Source organism: Phacochoerus africanus, chromosome 9 (assembly GCF_016906955.1).
Source record: "Phacochoerus africanus isolate WHEZ1 chromosome 9, ROS_Pafr_v1, whole genome shotgun sequence".
Lineage (NCBI taxonomy): Eukaryota > Metazoa > Chordata > Mammalia > Artiodactyla > Suidae > Phacochoerus > Phacochoerus africanus.
The window spans coordinates 96,000,661-96,021,290 of NC_062552.1; the positions used below are offsets into that span (position 1 = coordinate 96,000,661).

At 46.2% G+C, this 20,630-nt stretch overlaps 1 protein-coding gene across 1 annotated transcript; it reads right to left on the reverse strand.

Moving 5' to 3' along the window:
* SLC10A1 (solute carrier family 10 member 1) lies at positions 1-19,673 on the reverse strand. Its single transcript, XM_047796585.1, has 5 exons — positions 19,023-19,673; positions 8,781-8,991; positions 3,567-3,745; positions 2,184-2,380; positions 1-117 (listed from the first exon to the last, which is right to left on the reverse strand). Exons 1-5 carry the CDS (start codon positions 19,376-19,378, stop codon positions 2-4), a joined length of 1,059 nt encoding a protein of 352 aa, XP_047652541.1. The 5' UTR covers positions 19,379-19,673; the 3' UTR covers position 1.
* Between the last annotated feature and the right edge of the window lie 957 nt (positions 19,674-20,630).

Genomic DNA, 20,630 nt, shown 5'->3' on the forward strand with positions numbered 1-20,630 from the left:
GCTAGACAACACTAGGCTGTGTTGGGGGGCACTCCTCCCCTTTGTGGGTGCCATTTCCCAGTGCTGTGGGAATGGTTTCTTCTGTTGAATCAGCTGCGGAGATCGTTTTCATTTTATCTGTGAAGTTGGCAAGAGTCAAGGGTTAGAACAAAAGAGTAGTTTAAAAAGCTTATTCAGTCTGGGAGGTGAAAGGATACCAGTTTACTCCTAGGGTGTGCTACGTATACCTCTCCCATCTCTTTACCACCTCCTATAACTTAAACAGGAAAGATTTGTTTTCCCTTCGACATCCCTAATGGTAATACTAGTAACAAAAAGTCTATAATGAAGAGTACTGACTGCACTCCATTTTCATAGTGCACACTATATGGCTGGGGAGTTAATAGAGGCAAAGTTTGACTGTTACATTCTGGGAGCCGGAGGGGCAAGGAGGAAAGCACTTTAAGGGGAAAGTCTTAGAAGAGGAGTTTCCATGCCCTTATCATCATGTTGGTTTTATCCCTTTTCCTGCCTGCATGGAGGTGTCAAGGAACTGTGAAGATAGGGTTCACCTTTCCCGTTCTCATCTCTAGAATGGTACAAGGGTCAGAAGCACAGATACTTCTGATGTTCTTTTATCCTGATCGCCACTGCTTGGGCCCAGACAATACATTAGCTCCAAAGAAGTAAGTTGTTTGCACTTAGTTTTGCCATAGGGGTCTTCCAGGGTACATTAATTTTTGAGAACCAAAGGTATCTAAGCAAGGTACATTTAGGGACCCTTTAATTAGAGAGTATGGTCTCTTGGCAGTTCAGGTCTTTCTGGGACTAAAACTGCACGTGTGGACCTATGTTTTTGTAAGATGATGGAGACCTCAGTGGCAACAAGTTTCTTGAGTTCTAGAGAAGTACCAGACGATCTTATTTCACAGCTTTTGTGGTGTTGAACCACAACAACAAAAACGGTTCTGAAGTATGGTTGTTTTTTGGTTTCTTTTTGGCTATGTGACCACCAAGATTACATCTTTTAATTGTAAATCTTAATTTGCTAGTCTAAGATTACGAGTTCCATCAGGGTTAAGTTGCACCCTTTCTAGGGTGCATATCAGTCTCTAGGGTCTAAAAGAGGCCTTTGTGGTGGTCTCAAGTTCATGGGGAATGAGAGTCAGTTGAAGAAACTGAGTGGTTAAGGTGCATATATTGATATTTAGTTAGAAAATACTGAAATACGGAGTTATTATTGTGGCTAGTGGTTAAAAAACCTGCCTAGCATTCATGAAGATGTGGGTTCCATCCCTGGTCTTGCTCAGTGGGTTAAGCAGTGTTGTGACCTATGGTTTGGGGCGTAGACTCTGCTCAGATCCAGCATTGATGTGGCTCTGGCGTGGGCCGGAGGCTAACAGCTCTTATTGAACCCCTAGCCTGGGCATTCCACATGCTGTGGATGCGGCCCTAAAAAGACAAAACAAAACTGAAATATGTTACCAAATGAGTTTCCTGGTTTTGGAAAAAAAAAAAAAGTTCACTTTGGGGCAGGGACTGTGGGCTTTCCTGAGTTTGGATTATATTCAAGATGAAAAAGGATAATGAATACCCTGATCACTACTGGACTATTAATATCTTAGCCATCAGCACTGCTAAGATATTAATAGTCCAGTAGTGATTAAGTTGTAGGTGAAATAAGCTTATATTTCAGGTCTGTTTACTGTGTAACCAGCAGAGGAATCCTCTTTAAATTCTGGGTTACTGGGCTGCATTGCTTTCACGTTTTCCCTCAGAGGGGTGCCAGTGGTGTTAGGGTTCTGACCTTTTCCATGCTTGAGAACCTGCTCTTGAAAGAGCAGGGGAACTTCTGACTTGTGATTAGGGGCTTTTCATACATGTCTCACAACTATGTAATGTTCAAGACAGTTCTGTCCTATTTCTTCATCATGAATCCTACATGGTCTCCCCAGTTAAAGCCAAAATCACCTCTGTTCCATACAGCAAACTCTAGAGTTGATTTCTCCCAACCAAAATAGAATGCAGTTGATATAGTTAGCCTTGACTCTTTGAAATCCCTTCCTACTTGGGTGTACCCTGGTTCTTAGTGACTTTATGCATTACAGCCTTATCCAAAAGGTTCTTGCCAGAGATGTTTGCTGGCAGGATTATGTCCAAAATGGGAGCAGAACTCAAAGGGGAACAATGATTTCAGTATTCACCTTTGGAAAGCTTGGTTTTCTCATAGCACCGAAAGATGGCAATGAAGAGAAGCCCTTCTCCAAGCTGGAAAAGCATGTAGAGGAGAGGAAAGAAGAAGAGTGGTCCAATGACTTCAGGGGGGAAGGTCACGTTGAGGATGGTAGAGCAGAGTTGAACGTTTTGGCATCCAGTCTCCATGCAGACAGTGCGACTGCACCTTTGTCAAAACAAAGCAAAAAACCCTTATGCGTCAAAGGGTATGACAACCGAACACAAGAAGATGGAAGTGAACCATATGTGGAATGCACAGGGTTTCAGGAAAAGTCACGTTGACCCATCTTTTAAAACACTAGTCCAGCGTTGTGGAAGATGGTGATTAGTAATTTTCATGTCCGGGAGTGTTCATGAAGGGGAATACTCGAGTAGCTTGGAAATCTAATTTGTCACTTGTGGAATTATCAAAATGTTTTGGAGAAACATCTGGCTGGAGGAATGAAAGGAAGGTGTGAGCCAGTATTCATTGGCGTATGTTGGGCGCACGTATAGGACAATTACAGTTTAAACATACAGTAGAAGATACCTAAATGGGAACTTGGTCCTGTGGTCAAGTTTCTGGATTGGACGTCTTTAACTCCAAAACACTTAAAAAAAACTTGATTCTATTATGTTTTTAGAACACATGCTCCTGTTTGTTTTTTTAAACCTTAACCTGCAGCAAATGGAAATTGCCAGGCCAGGGATCCAATCTGAGCCATAGCTGTGGCAACCCTGGGTCTCTAACTCACTGTGTTGGGTCAGGGGTGGAGCCAGTGCTGCCTAAGAGACAACACCGGTCTTGAAATGTGGTATTACTCTGTATAGATGGAGTGATGTCCCCACACCATGCTCTCAAGCTGACTTGTTACCTAAAAATAGCTGTGTTTGTGCTTTGGATTAGGTGACAGCAGAGGTCCACAACTACTTCAGCTGAGTGCCTCTTAGAGTTGCCACCCAGTGGTTGTATGTCAAGACTAAAATCTCGGCAGAAAAGGAGAGAAAGTGGGAAAAGATCAGTGCCTGTCATGAAAACATGGAGATGGAGCTGCCCCAGAGCCACAACCAGGGAGTTGAGCAGAAAGTGAAAGCTGGGCTCAGAAGGACGTTCTTTGCCATGAGCTGTTGCTTTGGATGATTAGATGCCTTTGGTCTTAAGGTTCATGCTATGATTCATCCAGTACCTTTCCTCCTTGATATTTTTCTCAGTCCAAAATTCTTTTGTTCAAAAGTTCTTTTGTTCAGTTGGTGCATTTGGACATAATGCTTGCAAAATGCTTTCCGCAGATCACACATCTTAATCCTTTTCCTGAGAGAGTAGGAGGAGCCTGAGGCCTGTGGAACTGTGTGTCTGAAAAATCCGTACTTACCGAGCATTGAGGCGGAAAAGAGCAGAGAGAAGGTAGCCTAGCAGGAAGCCGGTCAAAGGCATAAGGGAGGAGGTGGCCACCAAGTGTGGCGTCATGACGAACAAGATGCTCTTGCCCACGTTGAGGACAGAGAGCACTGTGACAGCAATAGCGCACAAAATCAAGAGGATCGTTCCTCCCTGCAAACAAGGACAAGGAGGCAATTAGAAGGGTGGTGGTGGTGGGGATAGGGAAGAGCAGAGGGCTGTGGAGGCACTGGTGGGTACTGGAGGTGGAAAACTTAAACTTACTTGAAGTGGAAAGACATGAAAGACCTTTTATCTTGCAACTTTTTAGATTTTTCTCTATCTGAAAATCTTACTGGAGGGCATAGATCTCATTAACCCATTACTGAAGACAGCCATGCGCAGCTTCTGATCGCCTGATCGCCATCTCCAGATAGCGGAGTTTTGTCTTAAATACTTCTGTTGTGGGTAGGAACTTCGTTTTAGGATGAATTTGATTTCTAGAGATTGCCAAGAGTTACTAGAATCAAAGCTTTGTTAGTGTAGGTAAGGTGGGAAAAAAAAAGAGTTCCTGTCGTGGCTCTGGGGTTAACGAATCTGACACATGTTCAACCCCTGGCCTCCATCAGTGGGTTAAGGATCTGGCACTGTGTGAGCTATGGTGTAGATCGCAGATACGGCTCGGATCTGGTGTGGCTGTGGCATAACAGCTCAGATCCCACCCATAGCCTGGGTACCTCCCATTTGCTGCGAGTGCGGCCCTAAAAAGCAAAAAAAAAAAAAAAGGGATAAGCTTTTAGGTCCTAGATGATGTATAAACTGAAGAGATGTGCTTACTTTCTTCAGTGACCTGCAAATTGGGTAATAAGTTCCCCCAAGTTTGGGTAATAAACAGCATCATTAGAAATAATGCAGGTACACTCTGCCCCAGGTAAGTGCTGTGAAAACAGCTATCATTGGGAACAAGGGTATGTTTTCATTTGTTTTATTTTAAAACATTATTTTATAGTTGGATCTTACGGTTTAACATTTTCAATAGGCAGATTTATTGTGAAATTAGAATGTTAAAAATTGTCAGCATATAACAAGGATGTAAACTTTAAAAGTGTGTTTGCAGGAGTTCCCGTTGTGGCTCAGTGGAAATGAATCTGACTAGGGTCCATGAAGACACAGGTTTGATCACTGCCCTCTCTCAGTGTGTTAAGGATCTGGCGTTGCCGTGAGCTATGGTGTAGGTCACAGACGTAGCTTGGGTCCTGTGTTGCTGTGGCTCTGGCATAGGCCAGCGGCTACAGCTCCAATTTGACCCCTAGCCCGGTAACCTCCATATGCCTAGGGTGTGGCCCTAAAAAGTCAAGTCAAAATACAAAAACAAAAAAACCAGAGTGTTTACATGTCTGTACATTTTAGAGGATGAGACTAAACTGATAAAATTCATATATAAACTTTTCTCAAACTTACCATGTTTTGTAATAGTTACATACTTTGGTCCCATTTCCAGTTCAATCACGCCTGTGGCATTTTACATTTCCTAGTACCATTTTTTAAAAATTGTATATATAACATAAAAGTTGGCATTTTAACCTTTTCTGTCTGTAATTCAGTGGCATTAATTATATTCACAGTATGTCCTGGTAACATTTTAACATTTCTATTGATTGCTCTAAATTTAGCTGCACAGTTCTACATTTCAATGTCGATAAGTCCTGTTGCAACTGATAATAGTCATATGAAACATCACCTGTCCTGATAGTGGTCATCAATAACCACGTGCTTCACCTGATGTTCTGCTTAGTTTGCCCTTACATTTTGAGTTGACGTCCCCTTTTGGATGGCTGCCTTTGTGTTTGTCCTCTACCTAGTGACCAAGTTTTTGCCTCCCTCGAGAGTCTAATGGATAATAGGGGGTACTGAGCTGCAGTGTTGTCCATGAATCCAGAAGCCCTATTTCTCTGTGTGGGCATTACTCAGCCCTTCACTCTTGAGGCTCAGCTTTTGGGGCCAGAGTGGTTGTGAGCACTGGTGTGACCCAGGTATGGAAGCTGGCTTATCTGGTCTCAAGACGTAAAACTCTGGGGACTCACTCAACCTCTTGAGTGAGGGTGAGAGCACAGGATCTGGTGTATAAGAATCACCGACTAAATTATAGCTGTTTTTATTACTCAAAGGGGAAGGAGAGGGATTTAACATCTCCCAAATCCCCATCACTCTCAGTCCTGCCATTTCTGGAAATCGTGTGTCCCCAACCACCTATTCAGAAAAGAGGCCTTCACTGGTTGCTTCTCCATAGCTCCCCATGGTTTCTACCACCTGCACTGCCTTGTCACCGCTGACTGAAGCTATGGTGAGTGTCAATTCGTGGGTAACCAGTTCAGCTTGCCAGTGACCCAGGAGATAACCTGGTCTAACTTACGACATAGCTGGCCTACACAGGTTGGTGAATGACCCAACTAGTGAGATCCTCTTGTTTAGAAAGTTTGCAGTTAGAGAGAGAGAAGCAGGAGTAGAAGCCAGTGCTACAAAGTTTTGACACACAGGCCTGGGAGCAGTGGAAGCCACAAGTTGGCAGAAGCCAAGACAAAGGAGAGTCAGGTTAGTTCATCAGTAGCAGTAGGTATGGGAAAAGCTTGGGTAGAGTGGTTGTCAGTGTCAGGATGGGATCCTTATCAGAGTCAGGTTGGCTTATGGTAAGAGTGGCTTCTGGACCGTGTCATGCATAGGCAGGTTCACCAACCTAACCATGTAGGCTTGAATAATCCCCTGCCCGGGTAAGTTAAAGTATTACTTGAATTGCCTTAACAAATGGAGCATCCCTGAAATTGTCCCTTTGCATGTCTAAATGTCACCTCCCACTAGGGAATGCAACTGGTTGAGCAGGTGTCTTCTGCCAAAGCCAGTTGTCAGAAGTTGGATAATTTTGAAAGTGTCTAGTAGAGTTATGTGCTGGGACAATTTGCTTGTTTTCCAGCTTGTAAGTCACTTTGTTTTTTGGAGCAGGAAGATTAAGGATGAGTACAGTCCTCAAACCTAAAAACAAGGAAACGGCCGCCTTTCCATCTTGACCACTTCCTTTTCTCTGCATCCTTACGGGAGTCATACCTGTTTAGGAATTCTTGATAAGCGGAGCTGTTGCCCTTCTGCTTATCTGACCTTGGAGGTTTGGCCAGCAGCAAAGTGGGGCCAAGGTACACCTGCATTTTGCAGATTACATTTTCTGTGATTGTTACTAGCCCCTGTCTTTCTAGCTCAAGTATATCTCAGTCCTTTTTATGTCCTCTGGGGCCATTCGACTTTTTTTTTGCTGTGAAATTAAGCAGTGGATGTGTAACACAATAGAAACAGGAGACATTCCCTGGGCCTCAGTTATTCTATCTATAAAATAGGAATAAGGCAGGAGACAACTACATCCTGAAGGCCTTTCTAGCTTTGTGATCTGAGGTGGTTTTTGCATCCTCAGAACATTTAGTAAAAATTGAAGTATAGTTGATTTACAATGTGCTAATTTCTGCTGTACAGCAAAGTGATTCAGTTATATATACATCCTTTAAAAATATCCTTTTCCATATGGATCATCACAAGATACTGAATATAGTCCCCTGTGCTAGACAGCAGGACCTTGATTTTCAGATTCCACATATAAGTGATATCATATGGTATTTTCTTTCTCAGAAGAACGCTTTAGTTAAAAGTTTATTCTGAGGTAAGAAGACATGTTCTCACATCAATTACACTTGGAGTTCTAGTCTTTGGTTTCACCTATACAGTGGAGGAGGGCAAAATTATATTAGTGATATCATGGGTCACTTCACATTTTTATGTTTTGTGTTTTTTTCCTTTATGCCTATACACTACAAAGTATCTTGCGTAAGTGAAATGGTGGACCCAAACACGCTTCCGTGTTTTTTTTGTTTTTTCTTTTCTATTTCTTGGGCCGCTCCCGTGGCATATGGAGGTTCCCAGGCTAGGGGTCAAATCAGAGCTGTAGCCACTGGCCTACACCAGAGCCACAGCAACTCGGGATCTGAGCCGCGTCTGCAACCTACACCACAGCTCACGGCAACGCCGAATCGTTAACCCACTGAGCAAGGGCAGGGACCGAACCCGCAACCTCATGGTTCCTAGTCGGATTCGTTAACCACTGCGCCACGACGGGAACTCCCGGTTTTTTGTGATCATGATATTAGGACTATGCCAGGGCAAGAGCCGAAACTACCCTTGACAACAGTAGCGCGAAAATCAAAAGACCTTGGAAACCTGACTTGCAGCAGCTGCTTTGTCCCAGGCCCAAAGCCTTGGGCTTCCACATAGCAGGCTCTATAGCCTGCCTCAAAGGCATGGCTCCAGGGACGAGGACGAAAACAGGCTCTCAGGAGGTTAGGAGGCAGAGTTTTTTCTGAGCACCAGGGTGGAGCCTTAGACCCCAGGGGCCAGAGGGGAGACTGATGGGGACTGGGCTCTAAGGTCACAAGAATTGGCAGGGGGTTCACTCTGGGAATGTGATTTTTTTCCAAAGACAAGGCAGTGGCATTATGCCCTCCCAGCACTCCCCCATGTCCTCTGGGCCAGCTCACTCCACCCTCCTCCCACCCCACTTATGAAATACTTCCAAGTGTGCCTACTGCCTCTTCCCCTGGGCTTGTCCCTTCCAGTGTCACATCCAGTCAGTCGAGTTTGCCCTTGGTCTGCCTGTGAACCCCTCTGTTCAGGCATCTCCCTAGGCTTACCCAAATCTACCTTTTTTTTCATAATCCGGCTCAAGTCCAGCCCCTCCTCCCATCCCCCAAGGAAGGCTCGCTTGACCACCTTGCCCCCACTAACCTCACCCAGTTGGGTTCTGCCAATACTTGATTGTACACTGTGTTGGAGCTTGTTTCTCCTGTGTTATTTGATGTTCTGCAAATAAACTCTTTGAGGATAGTGAATCCACAGAGAGTGTAGCATAAAACTTAACATCTAGTAGTTAAATGATAAAAGTTTAATTTTAGTATTAAAATGATTATACATTATAGTTGTGTGCAGTGTTTTACTTTTTTTCCTCCTAATGCTTCAAAGCTACTCTCATGTACATTACAAACCCACGAATAGCAGACTTTTTTTTTTTTTTTTTTAAAACAAGGAAGGAAAACTGACACAGAAAAAACCCAAATGACTTGCCTTATACCATTCATGGCCATGTTTTTGCTCCCTGCCCAGGCCCCCAGGTTCTTACCTTGGTGACATAGCGCACATATTGTGGCCGTTTAGTGTTGAGGATGATGCCTATGGTGCAGGGAATGAGAATCAGGATCAGTGATATCACAATGCTGTCATAGGGCACCTTGTCCTTCAGGGTCCCATCATAGATACCCCTGGAGTAAAGGTATAGGAGGAGGGGCATCATGCCCAGAGCAAGGAAGGTGGAGCAGGTGGTCATCATGATGCTGGGCAGGAGACAGGAAGAGTGTAGAGAGAGAGCTCATTAGTACAGGCACACCTCGTTTGATTACGCTTTGCAGATGGTGTTTCGTTTGTTTGTTTTTTGTCTTTTTGCTATTTCTTTGGGCCGCTCCCGAGGCATATGGAGGTTCCCAGGCTAGGGGTCGAATCGGAGCTGTAGCCACTGGCCTAAACCAGAGCCACAACAACGTGGGATCCGAGCCGCGTCTGCAACCTACACCACAGCTCACGGCAACGCTGGATCGTTAACCCACTGAGCAAGGGCAGGGACCGAACCCGCAACCTCATGGTTCCTAGTCGGATTCGTTAACCACTGCGCCACGACGGGAACTCCTTTGTTTGCTTTTTAACAAAGTGAAGTTTTAGCAGCTATGCATCAAGCAAGTCTGTAGGTGCTATTTCTCCAAATGTATTTGCTTACTTCATGTCTCTCACATTTTGGTGAGGCTCACCATATTTCAGGCTCTTACACTATTAGAGTGATTTTTTGATATTACTGTTGTAATTGTTTTGGGGCACTGTGAATCTCATCTGTGTTAAGGCAGTGAACATAAAGGATAAATGTGTGTGTTCTGACTATTCCACTCACTGACTGTTCCCCCTTCTCTTTCTCCTTGGGCCTCCCTACTCCTGAGACACAATAATATTGAAAGTAGGCCAATTACTAACCCACAATGGCCTGTAAGTGTTCAAGTGAAAGGAAGAATTGCATGTCTCTTACTTCAAGTCAAAATCTAGAAATGATTGGAGTCCTCCTGTGGCTCAGTGGGTGAAGAATCTGGCATTGTCACTGTAGTGGTTCAGGTGCTGCTGTGATGTGGGTTTGATCCCTGGCCCAGAAACTTCCATATGCTGCGGGTGTGGCAAACAAAGCTAAAAATGATTAATCTCAGTGAGGGAAGCATGTGGAAAGCCCAGACAGGCTGAAAGCTAGGACTCTTGCACCAGTTAGCCAAGTCATAAATGCAAAGGAGAAGTTCTTGAAGGACATTAAAAGTGCTACTCTAGTGAACACAAGTATGATAAGAAAGCAAAGCAGCCTTAATGCTGATGTGGAGAAAATTTCAATGGTCTGGAAAGATCAAACCAGACATGACACTCCCTTAAGCCAAAGCCTAATCCAGACCAAGGCCCTAACTCTTGAATTCTGTGAAGACTGAGAGAGATGAGGAAGCTGCAGAAGAAAAGTTTGAAGCTAGCAGAGGTTGATTCATGAGGCTTAAGGAAAGAAGTTATCTCTGTATCACGAGAGTGCAAAGTGAAGCAGCAAGTGCTGATGTAGAAGCAGCAAGTTATCCAGAAGACCTAGCTAAGATCATCAGTGAAGGTGGCCACACTAAACAACAGATTCTCAATGTGGATAAAGAAGATTGGAAGAAGATGCCATCCAGGCCTTTCGTAGCTAGAGAAAAGTCAGTGCTTGGCTTCAAATCTTCAAAGGACAGGCTGACTCTCTCCTTAGGGGCTAACGCAGCTGGTGACTTTAAGCTGAAGCCCATGCTTATTCCAAAAATCCTAGGGCCCCTAAGAATTATGCTGTATCTACTCTGTGCTATATAAATGGAGCAACAAAGCCTGGGTGATGGCACATTTGTTTAAAATATGGTTTACTGAACACTTTTAAGTTCACTGTTGAGACCTACTGCTCAGGAAAAAAGATGCTTTTCAAAATGTTACTGCCTGTTGACAATGCACCTGGTCACTCAAGACCTCCAGTGGAGATCTACAAAGAGATTCATGTATCATGCCTGCCAACACAACATCCATTTTGCAGCCCATGAATCAAGAAGTGATTTTGACTTTCAAGTCTTATTATTTAAGAAATACTCTTTGTAAGGCTATAGCTGCCATAGATAGTGATTCCTCTGATGGATCTGAGCAGAGTCCATTGAAAACCTGGAAAGGATTCACTATTCTAGATGCCTTTAAGAACATTCATGATTCAGAAAGAGGTCAAAATATCAACATTAACAGGAGTTTGAAAATAGTTGATTCCAGTGCTCATGGATGACTTTGAGCAGTTCAAGTCTTAAGTGGAGGAAGTAACTGCAGATGTGGTGGAAAAAGAGCAAGAGAACTAGAAGTGAAGCCTGAAGCTGTGACTGAGGGGCTGCAATCTCATGATAAAACTTGAATGGACGAGGAGCTGCTTCTTAAGGACGAGCAAAGAAAGTGGTTTCTTTTGATGGAATCTACTCCTGGTGAAGATGCTGAGAAGATTGTTGAAATGACAGCAAAGCATTTAAAAATATTACATGAACTTAGCTGATAAGGCAGTAGCAGGGTTTGAGAGGGCTGACTCCAACTTTGAAAGAAGTTCTACTGTGAGTAAAACGCTATCAAACAGCAAAATCATTCCTGAAAGGAAGAGTCAATCAAACTTTATTGTCCTATTTTTTTATTTTTATTTTTCAAATTTATTTATTTTGGCCTTTTTTTGTCTTTTAGGGCCGCACCCATGGCATATGGAGGTTCCTAGGCTAGTGGTCGAATCGGAACTGCAGCCTTTGGCCTACACCACAGCTCATGGCAGTGCCGGATCCTTAACCCACTGAGAGAGGCCAGGGATCGAACCGGCATCCTCGTGGATCCTAGTCGGGTTCACTAACCACTGAGCCACAACGGGAACTCCCTATTGTCCTATTTTTTTAAAATTGCCACATTTACCCCAACCTTCAGCAACCATCACCTTAATCAGTCGGGAGCTATCACCATCAAGGCAAAACGGGCAAAAACTTGGTGAAGACTCAGATGGTGAGCAATAAAGTATTCTTAAAGTATATAACTTGTTTTTTAGACACAATGCTATTGCACACTTCTGAGGCTATAATATAGTTTTAAACATAACTTTTTTTCCCCCTACCATGCTCATGACATGCAGAAGATCTGGGGCCGGGGATCAAACCTTTGCCACAGCAATGATCTGAGCCACAGCCGTGACAATGCCAGATCCTTAACCTGCTGAGCCATCAGGGAAGTTCCTAAATGTAACTTTTGTATACACTGGGAAACTGAAAGATTCATGTGACTCGCTTTGTAGGATATTCTCCTTTATTGCAGTGGTCTGGAACTGAACCTGCAATATCTCCAAGGTGTCCCTGTACAGACAATGTTGTGGAGTGCCTGCTGTGTGCCAGGCGTTGTGCTGAGAACCTTATACACATTGCTGTACTTCCTCCCAGGCTTAGGAGGTAAGCATACTATCTTCTTTTTGCTGATGAGGAAGCTGGGGACTCGAAGAGTTGAGACTTGTCCAGGATCACACAGGTAGGAAGGCTGAGGCAGGATTTGAACCCAGGCCAGTCCAACTGCTTCAGCCCCTGCGTGCTTCACTGTGGAAGGAGCCAGTCTGCTCTCCTCTGTAATAGTACTCTTTTTGCTCTCTATTCTTGCCATGTGCACAGCCCATTTTGAAGAAAGCTGTGTGATCCCATCACTCTAACTATAGCCCGTTGGATCATAGACTAACACCTGACCTGCAGTTGCCAAGTGCCTGCCTTAGAGCTTAGGGGATGACAGTGCAGAGTGGCTATAAGATAACAAGGATTAACTACATCAAGGGTGTAGTCTCTCTTGGGGAGTTTGAATGTATAGATAGTAATAGAACACTTGGGGAGTTCTGGTCGTGGCTCAGTGGTTAAGGAACCTGACTAGCATCCATAAGGATGCGGGTTCGATCCCTGGCCTCGTTCAGTGGGTTAAGGATCTGGCATTGCTGTGAGCTGTGGTGTAGGTTGCAGACATGGCTGGGACCCTGAGTTGCTGTGGCTCTGGCTTAGGCTGGTGGCTACAGCTCGGATTTGACCCCTAGCCTGGGAAATCCATATGCCGCGGGTGTGGCCCTAAAAAAAAAAAAAAAGAACACTTGGTCTTTGAGTGGGTAGTAATGGGAGGGATGATCAGGCAAAGGGCAAAAGACACACAATGAAAAGTCAGTAAAAAAAAAAAAAAAGAGGCCGTGATGAGGAGGACTGTAAACAAACAAACACCCAGAACAGCAAAGCAGTACAAACAGAATAATTGAAGAACAACAGTGGTGGAATAGTAGAGAAGGCAGCAGTAGTTACCCGTTGTTGAGTAAGTGACAAGGTAGTTTGGTCATCAGACCTGGTTCCTGTGTTCAATAATATTCTAGTGCCCAACACCAATATTCTCATGTTCTTTACTTTCTTGTTTATTCTTAACATTATTTAAGATAAATTGAGTATGAGTCTTAGATCCTGATGACTAGTACATCCTCCCAGCTTTAATTTGTATCCTAACTATCCTGTTACCATCTCCATTTGGAATTTCATACATGTTGCTCCAGGACCCTGAATAGGGAGAGGCCATCTAGAAAGACCAACTGAGAGAAGAAGCTGATAGGGAACACTCTTGGATCTGTAGACATTCAATATATATATCGAATGACTTGTTATGTATGTTCTGGCTTCCATTCTAATGGGAAGGTTGGGGGTGAGGGCTTGACAAGACTCCAGGAAAACCACACCCAGAGTGTGTCCTTCCTCCCCACAGCTCTGTTCACTGTCAGTACTTTTTCATTGTTTCCATGGAGGTCAAATAGGACAGAAATGAACGTCAACTACATGCTAGTCCAGAGGGTCTGGGGGAGAGCCATCAAGAACAGTAATAGGGGAGTTCCCGTCGTGGCGCAGTGGTTAATGAATCCGACTGGAACCATGAGGTTGCGGGTTCGGTCCCTGCCCTTGTTCAGTGGGTTAACGATCTGGTGTTGCCGTGAGCTGTGGTGTAGGTTGCAGACGTGGCTCAGATCCCGCATTGCTGTGGCTCTGATGTAGGCTGGGAATCTCCATATGCTGCGGGAACAGCCCAAAGAAATAGCAAAAAAAAAAAAAAAGAAAAAAAAAGAACACTAATAGGGAGTTTCCATCGTGGTACAGTGGTTAACCAATCTGACTAGGAACCATGAGGTTGCGGGTTCAATCCCTGCCCTTGCTCAGTGGGTTAAGGATCCGGCGTTGCCTTGAGCTGTGGTGTAGGTTGCAGACGTGGCTCGGATCCCGAGTTGCTGTGGCTCTGGTGTAGGACGGTGGCTACAGCTCCAATTTGACCCCTAGCCTGGGAACCTTCATATGCTGTAAGAGCAGCCTAAGAAATGGAAAAAAGACAAAAAAAAAAAAACCAAACAAAAAAACAGTAATAGGACGAGGTATCACAAGGAATAAGAAGCTGCCATAGGTACGGAGAGGCCCTCGAAGGGTATTGTGGACTGCATAATGGGGAAACTTACCCTCTAAGGACACCTAAAACACTTAAGAACATCCTTAAAAAAAAAGGAGGGCACTCTCTAGGGACTAGAAACAAAGAATGCCAGGCAGTTAGTGGGTGAGCTTGTGCTGCAGTTCACCCACTAACTACTTAGCATTCTTCAAATATGCTAGTAAAACTACAATACAAATGATGGATAAGTCTTACTGAGGATGTGGAGAAACTGGAATCCTCAATTATTGAGGGGCATGTAAAATGGTGCAGCCACTCTGGAAAAGTTTGGCAGTTCTAAAAAAAAGTTAAACTGTTATCATAGGTCCCAGAAATTCTACTCTTACGTATGTACTCATGAGAAATGAAAGCATGTATTTATACAAATACTTGTGTACAAGTGTTCATAGCAGCATTATTTAAGATAAAAAGTGGAAAACAAAATAGCAGCTGATGTGGATAAGCAAAATGTAATGTATTCATATAATTGAATATTTTTCAGCCATAAAAAGCAATAAAATACTGCTATATACTATCACATGGATGAACCTTGAGAACATTATGGTAAATTAAAGAAACAGAAAAGGTTAGATATTATATGATTCTATTCACATGAAATCTATAGAGACAGAAAGTAGATTAGTGGTTTCTGGAGGCTGGAGTGAGAGAGTAATGGAGAGTGATTGCTAATGGGTAAACGGTTTCTTTTGGGGATGATTAAAATGTTCTGGAATTAGATAATAGTGATACCCTTGTACAGTTTTGTGAATATATTGTAAACTACTGAAATACACTTTAAAAGGGTGAATTTTCTGGTATATGAATTATATCAAAAATTAAAAAAAAAATCTAGGGAGGAGCTCCCATCATGGCACAGCAGAAACAAATTCGGCTAGGAACCATGAGGTTGTGGGTTTGATCCCTGCCTTCGCTCAATGAGTTAAGGATCTGGCGTTGCTGTGAGCTGTGGCATAGGTCACAGATGCAGCTCAGATCCTGCGTTGCTATGGCTGTAGTGTAGGCCAACAGCTGTAGCTCTGATTTGATCCCTGGCCTGGGAACCTCCACATCCATATGCCACAGATGCAGCCTTAAAAAGCAAAAAAAAAAAAAAAAAACCCAAAAAACAAAAAACTAGGGAGCAGCTAAATTAATTTTTAGAGGAAAATTTATAGCCCTAAGTGTTTATGTAGGGAAAGAAGAAAAAGCAGCAGGCAACAGGGCTCGTTATTGATTTCTTCTTAGGAGAAAAGCCACACATCTCTTTTGTGCTTGTTTTGATGTCCTTGAGCAGAGAAGTCATGCTTACTTTGGCTTGGCATGTCGGGCACTTTGGAATTTGCTCTGGGACTTGGTGTGCCTTGTGCCCTGGGGTGTGTGGGAGCCATGCTCTCAGACCTCCTGATACCTTGTCCACTTGGGCAAGTGCTGGGTCCTGGTCGTAACTTGCTGGTATCTGTGACTGTCATGGTCCTCAGTTATCCTGAAGGACAGGGATGGGAGGAGACTGTTCCAGACTCTAGCTCCCAGATGGGAACCTGTTCCCTAGTAACATTGTGGTCCTGGGTGCCTCACAGGGGGCCAGGGGCCAGGGGCCAGGAGGAAAGGAGCGCATTTTTTTTTTTTATTTTAAATGGCCACACCTGCGGCACATGGACGTTTACAGACTAGGGGTTGAATCATAGCTGCGGCTGCTGGTCTATGCCACAGCCACAGCCATGCCAGATCTGAGCCACACTTGCAACCTATGCCACAGCTCACAGCAACGCCAGATCCTTAACCTACTAAATGAAGCCAGAGATGGAACCCACATCCTCGGGGACACTCTGTCGGCTTTTTAACCTGCCGAGCCACAACAGGAGCTCCATGTTTGGCTTTTTATTTATCCTTTCTGCTTAAGTTCTCAGAGCACTACCTACAGCCAGCCTGCTTCAGGGCTTCTGGATGCCCTGTTTGAGAGACAGGTTTTGAGGTTCTGTCAATAGAGCCATTGGGCGCAGAGGCTGATGGAGCCGGGAGGGGACCTGTCAGAGTCTGTGGTGAAGCAGGAAACTTCTGGGAACCTGAGCGGCTTCTGTCTCATCCTGCTTAGTCTTCCTGTGTCAAGGTAGCTCTGGTCTCTGCTGTGGGTTGAGTGGGGTGAAGAGGAACAGGTGAACTTGAGAAGCAGTGAAGTGGTTGTCAAAGCAGCTGGGTTCCCTCCTGCTCTCTCTCCTCTGTCCCCGATGAGGACACGTTCTCTTGCCTATTTGTCACGTATGTGTGTAACGGCATCCTTGAGAAAGGGTCTGCTGTGCCTGGCTGCCCAGCCTCCTGGAATGTGCCTGCCCCCCTGCGAGGGGGGGCTCCCCCAGACTCACTCCAGCTGTGAGACAGAATGACGGGGAAGAGAGACTGGCTCCAGACACAGCTTTCCCACAAATTTGGGGAAGCCTCTGGCAAGTCTCTGGACTTCAGCTTCCTCATGTGTCAAGTGGAATAGGTGCCTTGACATTCCTTTCTTCCCTAGGTGGGAAATAGTGTAGTGTTGTGCTTAAAGGCAGGTCTCAAACTGGGAGCCTCTCTGCGACATCTGGTCCTCTGACATGTACTGTTTGGCTTGCACAGTGTTTAAAAACGTTGAGGTGCCAATATTTACAAATTTGAAGATTTCACCTAAAGAGGGAGATTGTTTCTCCTCCTGAAAAGCAGGAGGCTGTGCAGCCAGTGAGTCCCCTGCTCCCCTAACACCCATGGTGGAAATGATGGCATCTCCCTGTGTCGGGGGCCATGCCTCCCAGGCTAGCAGCCAGCCTCCAGCCACTTAGTTCGTCTATGTTTACACCTGACCCTGAAGATATTTGAGTAATAGCACAGGCTTGGAGCCCCCAGACCTTGGACCAATGTATTAACCCCTCGTAGGCTCAGTTTCCTTATCTCTAGAATGGGCTCTTAATAGTACCTCATCACAGGAAGCTGTATGAGGATCTCAGGGAAGCTGTATGAGGATCTCAGGTAAAGTGACTGGCCCAGTGCCTGGCTGTCATGTACTATCAGCATCATCATTATTATACTATGTGTAACGTGTTGGCCCAGATGAAAAACTCCGTTTGGAATTTGAAGTCTGGCAGCATGTGATGGCGGAGGATGAGAGTCCCTCTCTGCCAGTGGAGTCTGAGGCCTGATTTAATGTGCACAGAGGTTGGTCTGTGGGAAGGAGCTTGATGGCAGAAGGTGCCCGTCCTAGCAGAGCACTATCTCTTGAGGGCTCTAGGTGGAAGGGACAGTTCCCAGGTGCCCAGACCAGGAGGCTGAGCAGAAAAGCAGGAAGGTCACATTCCTGAGTCACTGGAGGCTCTGCTGGTAGAGGCCTGGAGCCTCAGGAATGCAGGTATTTCTTGGAGAGACCTCAGAGCCACAAAGCCCTGAGTACCCCTACCTTGACCTGCAACCTACATCAGAATTAAGATATAGTCCAGGTTTCTCTGTCCAGGAAGCAGAGACTATGATGGGCCTTGTCTGCAGGCCAGGTCAAGGCCAAAGGCTTGCTTTGCAGCACGAAGGACTTGGGTTAGATACAGGGAAGAACTTCCTTATAGTGAGGTGGAGAACACTGGATATGTTCCCAGGGGAGATGGTACAAGCCAAGCTCTGTCTCTACCTCTCTCCCCATTGAACACCTCAGTGAGGATTGAATCTATGTGAAGTTCAGAGTCTAGAGCTTCTCTAATGGCAGGTCCAGGTAATCTCCCAATGATCACTATCAATTTTTTTCATTTAAATATCAGCCCCAGCCTCACTTAGCATCCCCAGGAGAGGTGATTCTTTACTTGGATGGGTTCCTTAGTGAAGTTCAGCCAGGGACAGAGTCCTGGCAGAGAATGTGTGGGTTCACTGCCCAACTGGACATGGAATAGCATCTCCACAGAGGACTGGACCAGAAGAGACTGGCTTGAGACAGAGGCTTAGATAAAAGCAGGGGCTTTTATGCTTGTGAGTTTCCTTCAGCCAGCATAGCTGCTGTGGCAGTTGGAGCAGGTCTGAAATGGCTCCTCCTCGGGAGGCATTCCAGACCAGAGCCCCACCTGTTTGGAAGGTCAATCAATTGTCCCCTGCAGGAGTGAGAACTTGCTGATTTCTGCTGTAATGATCTGATTGCCGGGCTGCTGCTGTTTCCCTCCTCCACTTCAGCTGAAGTGAGGCCCATCATGACCTGGGACCCTGACCTGGCGCTGGGAAACTCTGGGATCAACCTGGCTGTGTCTTTGCATGGAAGTGTTCCTGCATCTGATGGGCAAATGGGGGGAGTTAAGAGAAGACAGCCCATGTGCCTGGATAGTTGGAAGATCTTTGGAAATTCCTGCCTGCCCTGCAGGAACTGAAGGTGTCCGTTGGTTCTAAGCCGTCCTGATCAAGCTCTGGAAGCAGTCTACACTCTCTTTCACATCTCTGGCCTTGACTTGCCCACCATGGCAGGAGAACATTCTCCAGAGGTCCCTTTGGTTTAAATCAGTATAACACGCCTTCGAGATAATCCTTGAGCCCCATGTGAGACAAATCTGGGAGTAGGGGGCTCTCCAGGATGACCCTGGACCCGCGGGGTGCCTTTGGCTTGGCACTTCAACTAAGATGTACCCCAGTTGCTGCCCTCAGCCCTGCATAAGCTCTTGACCACAGATGCCCGTCACCCCCTGCCCTAGCACCTGCCCAGCCCCGACTCACTCCCGTTCCTGGTTTTAGCCCAGCTCTTGGCCTGATTATCATCTCCCATGCAGCTGCTGTCCCTAGGTTGTTCCCTTCTCACCCCCAGTCCTACCTGAGGTTCATGTCCCCCTTCATGGCCAGAGCGAAGATGTTGGAGAGGTTCCCCCCAGGTGAGCAGCCACAGATCAGGATGGCCAGCGCCTCGACATTGTTCAGTCGGAAGAGCTTGCCCAGTGCAAAGGCAGTGAGGGGCATGATGCCGTACTGCGCCACCAGGGCGATGGCCAGTCCCTTAGGCTTCCGGAAGTGCGCCCTGATCCTGCTGAACTCCATGGTGCAGCCCAGGGAGAGCATGATGATGAGCAGCATGAACACCAGGATGACGCTCAGAGCCAGGTCTGTGGGCCGTTTGCCGAAGTTGTGCGGGAGGGTGAAGTTGATGGGAGCGGACTCGTTGAGGGCCTCCATTCTCCTCTGTGGTCGCGGTGGAGGGAAGGCCGAGGACCCAGTACACCCCTTGCTCACCTGCTGACTGCTGGTCCTTGCTGGGTGCCTTCCTCAGGCACCTCCCCGGGGCAGGGAGCTTCAGGCCAAAATGTAAATCTGAGCAAATAGAAGGATTATGCAACTGGCTGTGCTTTCTCTGGCTTTGGCCCCAAAGAGGAGAGAGCACAGAACCGCATCTGTTGGTCTTTCCCTGCCTCTCCTGAACTCCTTGGCTGCTGCTGCCTTCCTGGGTGCCCCCACACCCCTCCCTCACCTCTTGGCTGCTTCTGGGAGGACAGGGTTTATATCCCTGCTCTGCCCCCCGTTGGGCACGCCCACATGCATTCTGTTCTGGGGACCAATCCACGTTCAGCCCGTCTCATTCCCTGCTCAGTCCCTGAGGCCTCAGTTTCTCATTCAGAAGAAGGTGCAGTCCCCATGCCCAGATGGTTACTGCTATCTGCCCCCACACCTATGGGAGTGACAAGGGTTGAGTTTTATCTCTCCTTCCTGGATATACCAGGGGGGTGTGGGACAAAGTAGGGGCAGGTGGAAGAAATGTCTGTGACCCCTCTCCTGGAAGATGAGAGGTGCCTGTATCCTCCTCATCCGAGCTGGGGAACCCTCTTACGATCCCCAAACCTGGACCTCTCTGGTCCCTGGGTGAGAAGCACAGTCCTCAGCGCACTTACCTCTGGGGAAAGAGCCTGCTGCCCAGTCTCTTCCACTAGCAGCCCAAGGAGCCCCACTGCCTGGGAAACTTGCTGAGAAGGAAGCAGGAATGCACAGGCTTTTCTTGCACATTTCCTGATGGCTCTGCTTTTGCACTGAGCCTGTCTGGGAGCAGCAGCAGTGGACAGGGGCAGGTACCTGACTCCGTGAGGCATCCTGGACCTCCTCCCAGCCCTTCAGACCAGGGACAAGGGAGCAGCTGTCAGAAGAATCGCTTCTAGGCTGGGATGGAACCTGGGAAGACTGAATGGGGTCTCACAGTTTCAGATTTGCTGAAATAGGAGGCTGGGCATTTTTTCCGGGGGGCTCCAGAGGGCAGGACAGGGACCAGGGTGTGAGCTAGTCTGTGGGGGGCTGGGGGCAGGGGCAGATTTTGGCTTAGTCAGAAACCACTCCTAAAAATAAGCTCTCCGACAATGGCCCCAAGGGCCTTTGGAATCCTGCTAGGTAAGGGTTGGAGACAGGATCCACACATTGAGAATTGTGTTGAGAAGGCTGCACT

Coding starts and splice junctions, on each gene's coding strand:
- SLC10A1 (XM_047796585.1), bottom strand. CDS start 19,378: ATGGAGGCCCTCAACGAGTCCGCTCCCATCAACTTCACCCTCCCGCAC. Junction 3,746..8,780: donor ATGTGCGCTATGTCACCAAG/GTAAGAACCTGG, acceptor CCTTGTTTGCAG/GGAGGAACGATCCTCTTGAT. Junction 118..2,183: donor GAAAACCAAGCTTTCCAAAG/GTGAATACTGAA, acceptor CCAACTTCACAG/ATAAAATGAAAACGATCTCC.